This window comes from Notolepis coatsorum (genome assembly GCF_963971535.1).
Source record: "Notolepis coatsorum genome assembly, chromosome: 2".
Lineage (NCBI taxonomy): Eukaryota > Metazoa > Chordata > Actinopteri > Aulopiformes > Paralepididae > Notolepis > Notolepis coatsorum.
The window spans coordinates 143,137,676-143,153,466 of NC_140166.1; the positions used below are offsets into that span (position 1 = coordinate 143,137,676).

General features: G+C 46.8%; 1 protein-coding gene across 1 annotated transcript in view; it reads left to right on the top strand.

The window, feature by feature from the left end:
• gask1a (golgi associated kinase 1A) overlaps window positions 1–15,791 on the top strand; it is a 138,282-nt gene that overhangs the window by 56,897 nt on the left and 65,594 nt on the right. The window contains exons 2-3 of the mRNA XM_084338071.1: window positions 9,194–11,629; window positions 12,714–13,121. Of these exons, the coding sequence (XP_084194197.1) occupies window positions 9,194–11,629; window positions 12,714–13,121 (2,844 nt within the window). The remainder of the gene's footprint in view (window positions 1–9,193; window positions 11,630–12,713; window positions 13,122–15,791) is intronic.

The following is a 15,791-nucleotide window of genomic DNA, read 5'->3' on the forward strand; positions in this document are numbered from 1 at the left end:
ACCCAACTCAGGGAACGGATCCCCTTCGTCGGGACTTTCCGTTCCACTGGAGTATTCTCGTAACATGCTTTGTTCCTCGGTGCTCAATTTTCCAGTCCACGCATTTAAAATGTCTCTGGTATGACGGGATGACCTCAGACCCAGTAGAGAAGCCACTGCCACCGTGTTATGAAGTCCTGGCCCAGCTACATCCACTATATGCCTCAGTTTTACTGCCCCCACTGAGCACAAACGCTGGACAATCCCAGGCCTACTATTGTCTTGAATGTCTAGCCGGGCCCCATAAATCAAAGGTTCTTCTAGCAGCCAGAACAGTGATGTTTCCAGCTCCAGTCTGTTCCATTTAAATAAAAACCATGCTTTAAAAAGACTCTGATAAAAAGGAGGCATTCCACACCAATTTTCAAAATTACAGTCAGTTAAAAAAAGAGATGCATCCAACCCCACCCCTCCCACTCTCTTTAAAATGGAACACATTACATGTTTCCAGACAACATTGTCACCTCCTATTAAAAACCGCTGGATATGCTGCAATCTAAAAGCTGCCTTTCTACTCTCTAGGTGCACTAAACCTTGACCCCCCTCCTCCTTTGGCAGATAAAGTACACTCTGTGACACCCAATGCAAATTGTCCCAGAAAAACCGAACCATCACAGACTGCGCTTTTCCTAGTAATCCAGCAGGGGGCTCCAGACATCTTAGTTTGTGCCAGAGAGTTGATGCAACCAAATTATTAATGATCAGAGCCCTCCCTCTGTAAGACATTTGGGGTAACAGCCACCTCCACTTGTTCAACTTCCCCTCTACTTTTTCTACCATTCCTTCCCAGTTCTTCTGTACCATCTGATCATCACCCAAGTAAACCCCAAGGTACTTCAAACCCCCCCTCTTCCAGCATAAACCTCCTGGCAACTGAGGAAGACCTGTCGCCCACCTCCCAACTGTTACAGCCTCACTCTTTGCCCAGTTCACTTTCGCAGCTGACATCTTTCCAAAATTTTCAACAATGTTGCCCAAAACTGTCACATCTTGCTGATTTTTTATGATCGCAACAATATCATCAGCATATGCAGATAAAATAAAATGCGTATTAAAATCAGGTAAAAACAGGCCATTTATGTTAGAACGCACATTGTGCAACATAGGTTCAATGGAAAAAGCATACAGCATACCAGACATAGAACAACCCTGTCTTATACCCCGAGTTGCTTTAAAAGGTGCACTCAAAACACCATTAATTTTCAGCACGCTCTCAATGTCTTTATACATCACCTTAATCTTGGCAATGAATCCAGGGCTGAGGCCAAACCTTTCTAACACTTTCCATAGGTACTGGTGCTCAACCCGATCAAAGGCCTTTTCCTGGTCCAAAGAAACCAGACCCGCATCAAAACCCGCTGAACCAGAGACTTCCAAAAGATCTCGAATTAATGACACATTGTCAACAATGGACCTGCCAGGCACACAGTACATTTGTGTCCTGTGGATGACCTGGTCCATCACCTTTTTCAGTCTGTTGGCTAGTACTTTAGACAGCAGCTTATATTCGCAACATAAAAGCGACACTGGTCTCCAGTTCTTTATTTCTTGGAGGTCTCCTTTTTTGGGCAACAGAGCCAGAACTGCTCTCCTGCAACTCTGAGGCAGCAAAGAGTCCTCAAAACTCTCATTAAAAACCTCCAACACATCCTCCTTCAGTTCATTCCAGAAAGCTCTATAGAACTCTGGTGGGAGCCCATCTATCCCAGGAGCCGTCCCCCCCTGCATGCTCTGCAGTGCCACGTCCACCTCCTCTGCTGTCAAAGGGTCCTCCAACTCCTTATTGCTCTCCTTTGAAACAATAGGTAGACCACTGCAGAAAGATTCAAACGCCAGTTCATCCTCCTCATATTCACTTTTAAACAAGTGAGCATAAAAATCAACAGTCCTCCGCCGGATATCTCTCGCTTCAGTTAGAACCTGCCCTGTATCCGAACGGAGAGCATGGATGAACCTGCTCTGTCCATTCTTTTTTTCCAGACTGAAAAAGAACTTTGATGGTGAATCCATCAGCGCAACATTCTGAAAACGTGACCGGACCAGCGCCCCCTGTGTTCTAGTGCCCAACAAGTCTGCCAGTATAGCTTTTTTGAATTTGAGGTCTTCATTATACCCTCGATTTCCTGTGGACTCCGCAGAAGCCTGCAACTCCACTATCTCAATCTCCAGATCTCTCATAGATTTGGTGATGTCACAAGAAACACTGAGAGCGTACTGTTGACAAAGCTGTCTAATCTCCACTTTCCCACAATCCCACCACTGTTTCAAGGATGCAAAATCCCCTTTCCTGGTTCTAAAAATCTTCCAAAAAAATACAAAAGTTTCCTTAAAATTCACATCCAAAAGCAAAGCCGTGTTAAAATGCCAGTATGCAGACTTGTGTTTAACATTTGCAATAAAAACATTGCATGATACCATTGAATGATCAGAAAAACCTACAGGTATTATCCTGCACTCCTTCACAGTACTAAAATGATGTTTAAAACAATAAAACCTATCTAATCTGGCCATAGAAAAACGACTCTCTCTACAATGAGTCCAAGTGTATTGTCTTTGTTTATCATGGATTCCCCTCCATACATCAATTAAATCATTATTGTTCACAAGCTGCTTCATAGCTTGTTTTGAAGCAGGATGTGGTTCACTGTGATTCCTATCCATCTGATCATTCTCCGTACAATTAAAATCCCCCCCCAAAAATAAAAAGTCTTCAGGCTCACACTGACCTAAAACAACTCCAATTTCACTTAAAAACTGAACCCTGGTAGATCCTACATTTGGAGCATAAACATTTACAAAAACAATATTAAAAAGCTCATATTTGGCTTTAACTACCAACAACCTACCCACAATACTCTCTTCCACAACGAACGATTTTGGCATAAAATTCCTGGAGAAAAGGACAGCCACACCTCCACTACTGTTGCTTAAGTGACTTAAAACAACTTCCCCATCCCATTCTCTCCTCCAGTCAATTTCATTTAAAGGGTCACTGTGCGTTTCTTGAATCATCATTACATCACATCTCTTCAATTTACAGAGTTCAAACAAGCTTGCTCTCTTCCTCATATCTCTGGCTCCATTTATATTGAGTGTGGAAACCTTTATATTACTCGTGATCTCTAAAAGGAGTGTACAACAGAAAAAAACACACTGGAAGCGTCCTAAACTACCTGGATTCTGGTTTCCCTTCATTGTGTGTTTTATTGTGCTTCTGTACAAGTTTCTTCAACCTATAAACCTCCTGGGAAGTGAACCCCCCCTTATTCCTTGTTTTCATTTGAATTTTTGCTGAATTATAAAACATCTCCTCATCTTCAAAATAATCTCTAATTTCTACTTTCTTCATGTTCTTTGATTGTTGCAAGAATTTTTGAATCTCTTTGACTGTATACCGTTTCTTCTGTTGTGATTCAGGCACTTGTGAATCAGTGAGAAAAACTTCATCTTCTTCACCACTTGTTTCAACATCCTCCTCACCCTCCTCCATACTGGACAACTCTCCTTCCTCATCCTGTTCCACCTCCACCTGACTCCCTTTGACAACACTCTCCTCTCCTTGTCCAGCCTGCGAGCCACTATTGTCACTTCCCTCCCTTTCAACTGACTCAGGTATATCCCCCCCCCCCCCACCACTGTTGTCATCCAATGTCCTACTATTTACAGTATTCACCACATTCAACCCTTCCTCCACTATCTCACTGTCAATTGCTGTCACTTTCTCCACTGTCTGGCTGTCGTCATTATCCACCACATTTGGATTCCCCCCCTCTAATCCACTGTCACCTGTTGACCCATTTTCAACTGTCTGGCTGTTTTCATTAACCACCACATTCGTTGTTCTCTTTCTCCGACGCTGTAATGGAAGGACCAAACCACCACTGTTCTCCCCTGTTACCCCACAGTCACCACTGGTTGAGGGGGGGGGCAGCGTCCCTCACTCCTCCCTCCTCTGTACCAAGGCTCTGCTCTGTACCTGCCGCCCCTGCTCCGCGGCCCTGCAACTGGACACTATCAGCTGCACTGCCGGCGGTCTGCAGCGAGATACTATCAGCTGCACTGCTGGCAGTCTGCAGCGGGACCCTGTTTACACTGCTCTCAGCTCTGCGCTTCCATACCCCTCCTACCTCCACATCTGCGCTGAGCCCAGCACTGCGCACCTCCTGGGGCTGCGCTCCACCTGGGGCTGGCGGAGGTCGCCTCGCCCCTCTCCCCGCACAATCTCGCGAAAAATGCCCGTCCTCCCCGCACTTGAAACACCTCCCCGAATTGCCAGAACTAACAAAAACCACGTAATCAAACTCATCAACTTTTATTTTAAAAACCAACTCAAGCTCCTCTCCGCTGTTGTTCAGAACCATTAAAACCTGTCGCCTGTGTGAGACAACATGCTTTAAAAGCGGAGATTTACATCCCGACGACATTTTTTTTATAGGGGAAATTATCTTCCCATGTCGTGATAGTTGATTTATCAATAGTTCATCACTGATGAACGGCGGAACGTTGGAAATAAAGACATTTCTGCCTGGTGTGGAGAGAGACTCCACCGCAACAAAAAACCCATCCACACTAATTCCTGATTGAACCAGTGTGTGCACCTTGTCCAATGAATCAAGGAAAATCACAATCGATCCATTCATTTTCGCAGCTGATTTAATGCTTCTGTGTCCGACAATATTTCCAACTGCCAAACTGCAGTTCTCTACTGACACATTAGGAACAGATATCTTAATGCCATTCTTTCTACTGATTTTGGAAAAATCCATATTAGCGTTTCACGTCAGCCAGCAGCACAGCCTGGCCGACTGCCAACCAAACAAAACACTCCCACTTAACCCTATACACACCAAAACACCCAGCAAACCAACACTATACTTATAATACAATATCCCATAAACAAATTAACAAAATAGATAGATAAAGATAGAAAAAAAACTCACTATACCTCCACACCTCCAATCTCCAATCTCTCCAATCTCATTCCCAGCATGCACTGAGAGAGACATTTACATTTACATTTAGTCATTTAGCTGACGCTTTTATCCAAAGCGACTTACAAGTTCTGTGCGACAAGACAGCAAGAAGGGTATAACTCTATCAGCTGAGTAACAATGTTCATCAAAGTGTTGCGTGTTACAGTGTAGGTTAGTTTATTAGGACAAGTGCATGACAGTAAGGTTAGTCGGGGTTAGATTTTTTTTTTTTTTTTTTTTTTTTTTTTTATCATTTCAGATAATGGTTGAAGAAGTGAGTCTTTAGTCGACGGCGAAAGATTGGACGGGATTCGGCTGTCCTAACTGGGATGGGTAGTTCATTCCACCATTGTGGGGCAAGGACTGAGAATAGGCGGCTTCTCTTTGATGACCCTCCGGGAGCTTGGATAGGAGTAGATCTGAGGCGGCCAGAAGATGCAGAGCGTAGGGGTCTTGAGGGTGTGTAGTTAGAGACCATTGACCGGAGGTAGGCGGGAGCGGGAGGCGGGAGCGGAGAGAGAGAGAGAGAGAGAGAGAGAGAGAGAGAGAGAGAGAGAGAGAGAGGGAGAGAGAGAGAGAGAGAGAGAGGGGGAGAGAGAGAGAGAGAGAGACACACACACACAGAGAGAGAGAGAGGGAGAGAGAGAGAGGGGGGAGAGCGAGAGAGGGAGAGAGAGAGAGAGGGGAGAGAGAGAGAGAGGGGGGGGGGGGGGGGGGAGAGAGAGAGAGACTCAGCAGATATCTAGGTCATACTAGAGAAATGGAAAGTGCCGTTTCTCTTTCACCTCCAGTCACGGAGGAGAGGACAGAAGTGGGACATTGACACAGAGAGCTCACACTGTTACATAGAGCTCTGAAAGAAAGAAAGAAAGAAAGAAAGAAAGAAAGAAAGAAAGAAAGAAAGAAAGAAAGAAAGAAAGAAAGAAAGAAAGAAAGAAAGAAAGAAAGAAAGAAAGAAAGAAAGAAAGTGTAAAAGTTTTCTCCTGCAGCTGAGAGTGATATCTGGAGTACCTCAGGGATGCGTTCTAGACAGGGCTTGACATTAACTTCCTAACTCTTCTCTGTCGTTCTGCCTCTAACTACAGCTGGCTTCTCTTCTCCCTAACTCTCTCTCTCTCCCTAACTCTCCCTCTCCCTAACTCTCTCTCTCTCCCTACCTCTCTCTCTCCATCTCTCTCCCTCTCCCTAACCCTCTCTCTCTTTCTCCCTCTCCCTAACTCTCTCTCTCTATCTCTCCCTCTCCCTAACTCTCTCTATCTCCCTCTCCCTAACTCTCTCTCTCCCTGACTCTCTCTCTCTCCCTCTCCCTAACTCTCTCTCTCTATCTCTCTCCCTCTCCCTAACGCTCTCTTTCTCTCTCTAACTCTCTCTCTCCCTCTCTCCCTAACTCTCTCTCTAAGGCCTAGGTTACACTGGGCGTTTTTGTTTTCATTTTGTTGCTGAATGAATACGTTTGCTGTCCCTGTTACACAGAAATGCCGTTTTGGCAGGAAAACGCGTTGCCCTAGCGGGAACGCTGAAAAGGTGTTTTTGTTTTGGATACTCGCCAAAACTCGCCGACAACGTGTCGTGTAATCGGCGCGTAGCCGTTTTTGCTCAACGCCCATGCGCAGTAGATACCAGCATCTGCGTGCCCTCACCAACGTCCGGTGACAACAGAGCTGTCCCAAATAGCTGAAGCTACCATGTGTTGTGTTATTGTTATAAGGACCCCAGTCCAAGCTACAACAGTCTGCATTCCCTTAACAATTGTTTGTATTGAGCCGTATTGTATTGTACCCATTATGCAATATGTTAAATAAAGTTTACATCCATTCATTCCGCTAGCATTAACGATTGCATGAGCAGCTGGCTAACGTGAGCTAACGTTAGCTATCAGACCCTGTTAGCTCAAGCTCCTCTTTCAATCTTAACAAGCATTAAACAAAATGGCCCAGTCATCTATTCACTTTTGTTTAGGCGTCAAATCAGAACGACCTGATTAAAATGGACCAGGAAATGAATTACCTGAATGACGGCAATCCGCCAATATGGTATTTAGTAGGGGTGGGACGGTACACACCCGAACCGTGTACCGCTCGGCACGACCTCCACGGTTCGGGGCGTCTGTGTATTGTATGGTTCCGGGGATGCGCAAAAAAAAAAAAAAAACGTCATTTGGCACGGAGCCGGGAGAGGTGAGCGCTGGCTGCAGGCAGCAGCAGCAGCAGCACTGCAGCCAGGTGCTAGTCAGTTTGTGTAAAAATGGCAAGCACAATATAAATCAATCTTCATTACGACTTTAAAAACATAGCCATTAACATTACATAGGCCTACACACATCTTGCCATAGCGTTAGCAGTTTGTACAACACGACGCACGTTTTAACTATGGTAGCACTAGCCCCAGCTAATAGTCAACAAAATGTTACCGTAGCTACTAGCTAGAAAGTCTGAGAGGCGGGGTGTTTAAAGACAATGATAGGCGTTTATTCAACATCCAAGAAGGCTAACATACAACTGTGTTTTACTAACTCCAACCGGGACTATTGCTGCTTTCGTGCTGCTTGTTGATGTTATGAACTCCTCCTAAACTGATGGTCCCACATGCTAAAATGTGCGTGGGGACCCGCTCCAACCCATAGATAGTTCCAACTCACCGAATTACGTAATCCACCACAGACAGTTGCACTCAATATTTAAATAATGTTAGTCTAAATAAATGTAGACAGATAATGTACGTATTTTTAAAATAGAATGAACAGAGCAGTGTTGTTTTTAAACAGTACAGTGTGTATGTTAGTTTGATGTATGTCAGTTCGGTCTTTGTGTGTCAAACATTATTTAAGGCTGTAAACACTTCCTCCTCATGGTAAAATTATGTGCCTGATGTCAAACTGCCTCATTCTTTCAGTTTTTGCATGACTACGTCCTTGAGAATAACTGAAAAGTTGGATTATTTTTAGGCTATATATATTTTATGCTGAATCTGGTATTATTGGAGTTACATTTTTTTTTTATATAAAAAAAAACAATATATCGAACCGAACCGAAAACCGTGACCACAAAACCGAGGTACGTACCGAACCGTGGGTATTGTGAACCGTCCCACCCCTAGTATTTAGAGACACAAACACATTGATACTAACTCCTATTACTATAATACAATGCTAGACACTGAAAAAAGACATTTATAATGCATGTCACCTTTAAATGCTCTTTTTTGAATTTTGATGATTAGTGGGTATCTTCCTAGTTCTGCTCTGCATGCATTATTTGGTGTTTTCCGTTGGGTGCGGAGAATGGATTTGCAAAATTCTGCATGCAGAGTCTCAATTGGGTGTTTGTCCCATTTGGTGAAGTCTTGGTTTGCAAGTGGGCCCTAGACTTCGCAACCATATAGGGAAATCGGTTCTATGACGGAGTCTAATATTTTGAGCCAGATTTTGATTGGAATGTCTAACTTGATGTTCCTTTTTATGGCATAAAAAGCCCTTCTTGCTTTGTCTCTCAGGTAGTTCACAGCTTGGTTGAAGTTCCCTGTAGCACTGATGTTTAGGCCGAGATAGGTGTAGTTTTTTGTGTGTTCTAGGGAAATTGTGTCTAGGAGGAATTTGTGTTTTTGTTGTTGTAGGCTGGGCCTTTTTTGGAATATCATAATTTTAGTTTTGTTTAGATTTACTGTCAGTGCCCATGTCTAAGAGAATTTGTGCAGAAGGTCAAGGTGCTGTTGTAGCCCTTCTTTTGTTGGGGACAGCAGCACCAGGTCATCTGCAAACAGTAGGCATTTGACTTCTGTGTTTGCTAGGGGGATGCCAGGTGCTGCAGTTTGTTCCAATGTTTTTGCCAGTTCATTTATGTATATGTTGAAGAGGGTTGGACTCAAACTGCACCCCTGTCTAACCCCACGGCGTTGAGGAAAGAAGTCTGTGTGTTTTTCCTCAAACCTCACAGCACATGTGTTGTTGGTGTACATTGACTTTATGAGGTTGTAGGTTTTCCCTCCAATGCCACTATCTAACAGCTTGTACAGCAGACCCTCGTGCCAAATTGAGTCAAATGCTTTTTGGAAGTCAACGAAACAGGAGTATACTTTGCTTTTATTTTTATTTATTTGGTTGTCGATTAGGGTGCTGAGGGTGAGAATGTGGTCTGTTGTATGGTGTCTCTCTCTCTCTAACTCTCTCTCTCTCTCATCCCCAGTCTTGCTCGAAGCTCCGCTGCAGACGGTGGCTGGTGCTGCTCTCGTCCTTCATCCTCCTCTTCCTCACCCTCTGCGTCATCATGTTCGCCACCTTGCCCCTCCCCTTCCCGCCCACCGACGTACGCCGGCTTCCGGCCCGAGCGCTGAGCTCCGCCGGGGGCTCCCCCCCTCCCCTGTGGGCCCCCCACCTCCCTCTCATCCCCCCCGACGCCCACGACAGCGGGTCCTGGAGGGGAGGCGTCGGGATGGAGGCGTCCGAGCGCCCCCTGGTGGCGGCAGAGGCGCCTGACCGCACCAGCGCTAACGGGTTCCGTCAGAGAACCTCGGAGTTACACGAGGAGAAGCACAGCGGTGCAGGGGGCGCTGCGGACAGAGGGGACAGGAAGGAGAGGCCAGGCGCGTCAGAGGACAGAGGGGACAGGAAGGAGAGGCCAGGCGCGTCAGAGGACAGAGGGGACAGGAAGGAGAGGCCAGGCGCGTCAGAGGACAGAGGGGACAGGAAGGAGAGGCCAGGCGCGTCAGAGGACAGAGGGGACAGGAAGGAGAGGCCAGGCGCGTCAGAGGACAGAGGGGACAGGAAGGAGAGGCCAGGCGCGTCAGAGGACAGAGGGGACAGGAAGGAGAGGCCAGGCGCGTCAGAGGACAGAGGGGACAGGAAGGAGAGGCCAGGCGCGTCAGAGGACAGAGGGGACAGGAAGGAGAGGCCAGGCGCGTCAGAGGACAGAGGGGACAGGAAGGAGAGGCCAGGCGCGTCAGAGGACAGAGGGGACAGGAAGGAGAGGACAGGCGCGTCAGAGGACAGAGGGGACAGGAAGGAGAGGACAGGCGCCTCAGAGGACAGAGGGGACAGGAAGGAGAGGCCAGGCGCCTCAGAGGACAGAGGGGACAGGAAGGAGAGGCCAGGCGCCTCAGAGGACAGAGGGGACAGGAAGGAGAGGCCAGGCGCCTCAGAGGACAGAGGGGACAGGAAGGAGAGGCCAGGCGCCTCAGAGGACAGAGGGGACAGGAAGGAGAGGCCAGGCCAGTCAGAGGACAGAGGGGACAGGAAGGAGAGGCCAGGCGCCTCAGAGGACAGAGGGGACAGGAAGGAGAGGCCAGGCCAGTCAGAGGACAGAGGGGACAGGAAGGAGAGGCCAGGCCAGTCAGAGGACAGAGGGGACAGGAAGGAGAGGCCAGGCGCCTCAGAGGACAGAGGGGACAGGAAGGAGAGGCCAGGCGCATCTCATCTCAGAACGAGACAGAACACGCCCCTCAGAACGGAACAGAACGCGCCCCTCAGAACGGGACAGAACACGCCCCTCAGAACGGAGCAGAACACGCCCCTCAGAACGGGACAGAACACACCCCTCAGCCCTGCTGCCGCACAGACACATACAATACAGAGGAAACGAAGAGACAGACCTCCAGACACACGGGCAGACAGACAGGCAGGCAGACAGGCAGGCAGACAGGCTAAAGGCAGCCAACATACAGACGGACAAGCCGCAGACAGCAGCAGACACACGTGCACAAAGCCAGCTGAACACGCAAAGACTAAAAGACTAGACAGACAGACGCGTACGACAAAGCACTCTGGGAAAAAATCGGACAAAGTCAGTGAGGAGCGGCAGGCCGTGAAAAGGCAATCTGGAAAACAGCGACATCTCTCGGAGCAGGAGAAGAAGAAACACGACGCGTCGGACCGGAACAAGGTTCCATCCAAACAGGAGAAGAAGAAACTCGACGTGTCGGACCGGAACAAGGTTTCATCCAAACAGGAGAAGAAGAAGAACCTCGTCGCGTCGGACCGGAACAAGGTTTCATCCAAACAGGAGAAGAAGAACCTTGTCGCGTCGGACCGGAATGAGGTTCCATCCAAACAGGAGAAGAAGAAACTCGACGTGTCGGACCGGAACGAGGTTTCATCCAAACAGGAGAAGAAGAAGAACCTCGACGCGTCGAACCGGAACGAGGTTCCATCCAAACAGGAGAAGAAGAAGAAGAACCTTGACGCGTCGGACCGGAACGAGGTTCCATCCAAACAGGAGAAGAAGAAGAACCTTGACGTGTCGGACCGGAACGAGGTTCCATCCAAACAGGAGAAGAAGAAGAACCTCGACGCGTCGGACCGGAACGAGGTTTCATCCAAACAGGAGAAGAAGAAGAACCTCGACGCGTCGGACCGGAACGAGGTTTCATCCAAACAGGAGAAGAAGAAGAAACCAGACGGCAGCAGGTGTCAGAGTTTCAGCGAGCCAGACGACTTCCCGGACAGCGACCAGAGGAGGATCCGGGTTGGTCAGAGCCACCGGGCCGCCACCACCACCACCCCCTGGCTCAGCGACGACGACGTCCACAAGATGGAGTTCCTTTCTGGGGGCGAGGTGGTGAGCAAGGCCCGGGTGCCTGCCCATGGACAAGTCCTCCAGGTGGCCCTTAGGCTGCCCGCTACACAGGTACCTTAACCCTTTCACTACCACACTACAGAAGGTTAACCCTTTCACTACCACACTACAGCAGGTTAACCCTTTCACTACCACACTACAGACGGTTAACCCTTTCACTACCACACTACAGAAGGTTAACCCTTTCACTACCACACTACAGAAGGTTAACCTTTCACTACCACACTACAGACGGTTAACCTTTCACTACCACACTACAGACGGTTAACCTTTCACTACCACACTACAGAAGGTTAACCCTTTCACTACCACACTACAGACGGTTAACCTTTCACTACCACACTACAGACGGTTAACCTTTCACTACCACACTACAGACGGTTAACCCTTTCACTACCACACTACAGAAGGTTAACCCTTTCACTACCACACTACAGAAGGTTAACTCTTTCACTACCACACTACAGAAGGTTAACTCTTTCACTACCACACTACAGAAGGTTAACCCTTATGGCGGCTGGGTGGCGCAGCGGTCTAAGCGCTCGTCACCAACGCGAGAGACATCGAATCCGGCTGTCAGCGTTGCCTCCGGCTTGGGCCGGCCGTCATACTGACTCAATTGGCAGAGTTAGCGGGAGGGGAGTCGATGGGTGGTAATCTGGTCGTTGTAAACAGCGACTCCTACAGGTCGATCAGGGCGCCTGCACAGCAAGGACAGGAGATGGCGAGGGTAGTGTAACCCTCCCCCACACGTTACACCTCTCCAATGAGAGTCCGCACTGGCAGGTGAAAAGATGTGGCTGGCTGACTCCACATGTATTGGAGGGGACATGCGATAGATTCTTCAACCCTCCCTACGACCGACCAGTGGGGGGCACATGCAAGCAACGACCAAGACAGGGGAGGGGGGAATTGGCACGACTAAAAGTGGATAAAAGAAAAATAAGGTTAACCCTTTCACTACCACACTACAGAAGTTTAACCCTTTCACTACCAGACTACAGATGGTTAACCCTTTCACTACCAGACTACAGACGGTTAACCCTTTCACTACCACACTACAGAAGGTTAACCATTTCACTACCACACTACAGATGTTTTTTTTTATATGACATAATCTATTTGTTATGTTCAGGCGGCGCTGGGACCAGGAGGTCAAGGAGATCACACGGGCCGCTGCCAGGAGGGCCGCTGCTCCCTGATCAAACGGCCAGACGACTGGTTTGAGGTCTTCGCCTTCCATCTGGACCGGGTCCTGGGCCTGAACAGAAGTCTGCCTGCGGTCCTGAGGACGTTTCGCAGTCCGATCCTGCCCTACAAGTACACCAGCGGAGACCCCCGGCCCACAGTGTGGTGGGACCCAGACATTCAGCACCTGGCTGACAGCGACAATGACCAGAACTCTGTACCACTGAGCTGGGTCCAGTACCAGGAGCTGCTGCTAGCCGGGTGTGGAGAGGGATCCAGCCTCAGCTCTGCGCCCTGCGTGGGGGTCCACCATTCAGAGTGGGGGAGGCTGGCTCTCTTCGACTTCCTGCTGCAGGTAAGAGGTTCAGATGATTAACCCTTTCACCACCACACTATAGAAGGTTAACCCTTTCACTACCACAGTACAGAACGTTAACCCTTTCATTACCACACTATAGAAGGTTAACCTTTCACTACCACACTACAGAAGGTTAACCCTTTCACTACCACATGACAGAAGGTTAACCCTTTCACTACCACACTATAGAAGGTTAACCTTTCACTACCACACTACAGAAGGTTAACCCTTTCACTACCACAGTACAGAAGGTTAACCCTTTCACCACCACAGTACAGAAGGTTAACCCTTTCACTACCACACTATAGAAGGTTAACCTTTCACTACCACACTACAGAAGGTTAACCCTTTCACTACCACACTACAGAAGGTTAACCTTTCACCACCACACTATAGAAGGTTAACCTTTCACCACCACACTATAGAAGGTTAACCCTTTCACTACCACAGTACAGAAGGTCAACCCTTTCACTACCACACTATAGAAGGTTAACCTTTCACCACCACACTATAGAAGGTTAACCTTTCACTACCACATGACATAAGGTTAACCCTTTCACTACCACACTACATGCGGTTAACCCTTTCACTACCACACTACAGAAGGTTAACCCTTTCACTACCACACTACAGACGGTTAACCTTTCACTACCACACTATAGAAGGTTAACCCTTTCACTACCACACTACAGAAGGTTAACCCTTTCACTACCACACTACAGAAGGTTAACCTTTCACTACCACACTACAGAAGGTTAACCTTTCACTACCACACTACAGAAGGTTAACCCTTTCACTACCACACTACAGAAGGTTAACCTTTCACTACCACACTACAGAAGGTTAACCTTTCACTATCACACTACAGAAGGTTAACCCTTTCACTACCACACTACAGAAGGTTAACCCTTCACTACCACACCATAGAAGGTTAATGTTTCACTACCACACTACAGAAGGTTAACACAATGGCGCCCGACCACGGAGATCTCCGTGTTTCGATTCCACCCGTTGTGGACAGAAGCACGGATATATCCGTGGCAAGTTTTGATGACATTTTTGACAATTTGACAATGAGAATGGACAGATAGCAATACTATAAAGTATAGATTTAGCTCTACAAACAGCCCCATGTCTGTTTACATTTGCCGGTCCTCTAGAGATTTATTAGACGCATCCCAATGGCCCCGAATGTGTTAAGAGGTGGTGATGAGATGGACGTCTCACGTTTTGAAATTGAGATGAGCATCTAAACAGTGTCTATTAGACGTCAAGGATAAAATCTGGTTACATTTGGTTTAAAAGTGAACGTTTAGTAGACATAATTTAGCCATTGATTAAACATAATTTATACGTATATATATTTAAACATATTAAATGTCACGTTGAGATGACTTTGAAACAATGGCTAGGTGTTATCTAGAGACGTCTACTAAAATGACTTTGTCGTGTTCACAGAGAGAGAGAGAGAGAGAGAGAGAGAGAGAGAGAGAGAGAGAGAGAGAGAGAGAGAGAGAGAGAGAGAGAGAGAGAGAGAGAGAGAGAGCACACACAGATAATGTGTTTTAATCCTGATGGTTCCGTCTGTGAGGAGGAGATGAAAGCAGACTGGGAGGTTTAGTCACGTCGTGTCCTGAAGGTCAAGGAGGAGACACTGACTCACGCCATGATACGCTGGTCACACACGCACACACACACACACACACACACACACACACACACACACACACACATGAGCACGGAAGCAGACTCCCACCATACAGAAGTACAGTCTTACATGAATGCATGTGCAAATGAATGCTCACACGAACACAAAGAAAATCATTTTGAAGTCAAAACCCACGATGTTATGGTTTCATATCAGATGCACTCTAACCCTCTATCAGCCAGAATACCACGCCTGATCTGGATTGGACTGCTGCCTCACTCATCAATGTCACCCTGCATCTGTCCTGTTAGTCCAGGGGTGGCCAACCCACGGCGCCCGTCAATGTGTGGCTCTTCCATTCATAAAAAAAAAGAAAATCAAATAAAATATTATATATATATATATATATATATATATATATATATATATATATATATATATATATATATATATATATATATATATATATATGTTCTTGGTATATGAATCTAGGGACATCTATGGATCTCAGGGAATGTATTCCCAGTGTCAGAAATAGTGTGTATGTTACTAGGCTTGAGTAAATTGTAATGAACCAAAGGAGGATATCAATTATATTTAAAAAAAAAAAAAATATCTTTGACTGTGAATAACACCATGCTAAAATTTAACAGACCTGAAAAATCTAAGCAAATGAATAAAGGGAAGATGATTAAACAGAAGGTTTTGTAGATACAGTACTGAATTCTGCCATCTTTTTTATAATGTAAATTTCTCCACCATTTTTCATCATATTGCAACACGTTTTTTTGCTAGACGTTCACAGAAAGGTAGAGAAACTAACTGTGTTCCGTTTTATGGCAATAATGTTCAGGTTTGTGGGAGATAATCCCAAAAAATAAGAGAAATAAAAAAGTTAATCCAGAAGTCAGATGATTGACAGGGGCTGGCGTGAGCTGGGTAGGGTAGTTTTTCTAAATTCGAAAGCCCTGAGTCTCTTCCTTCAAAAGACTACACTCACTTTTGGCTGCTCCACTTCC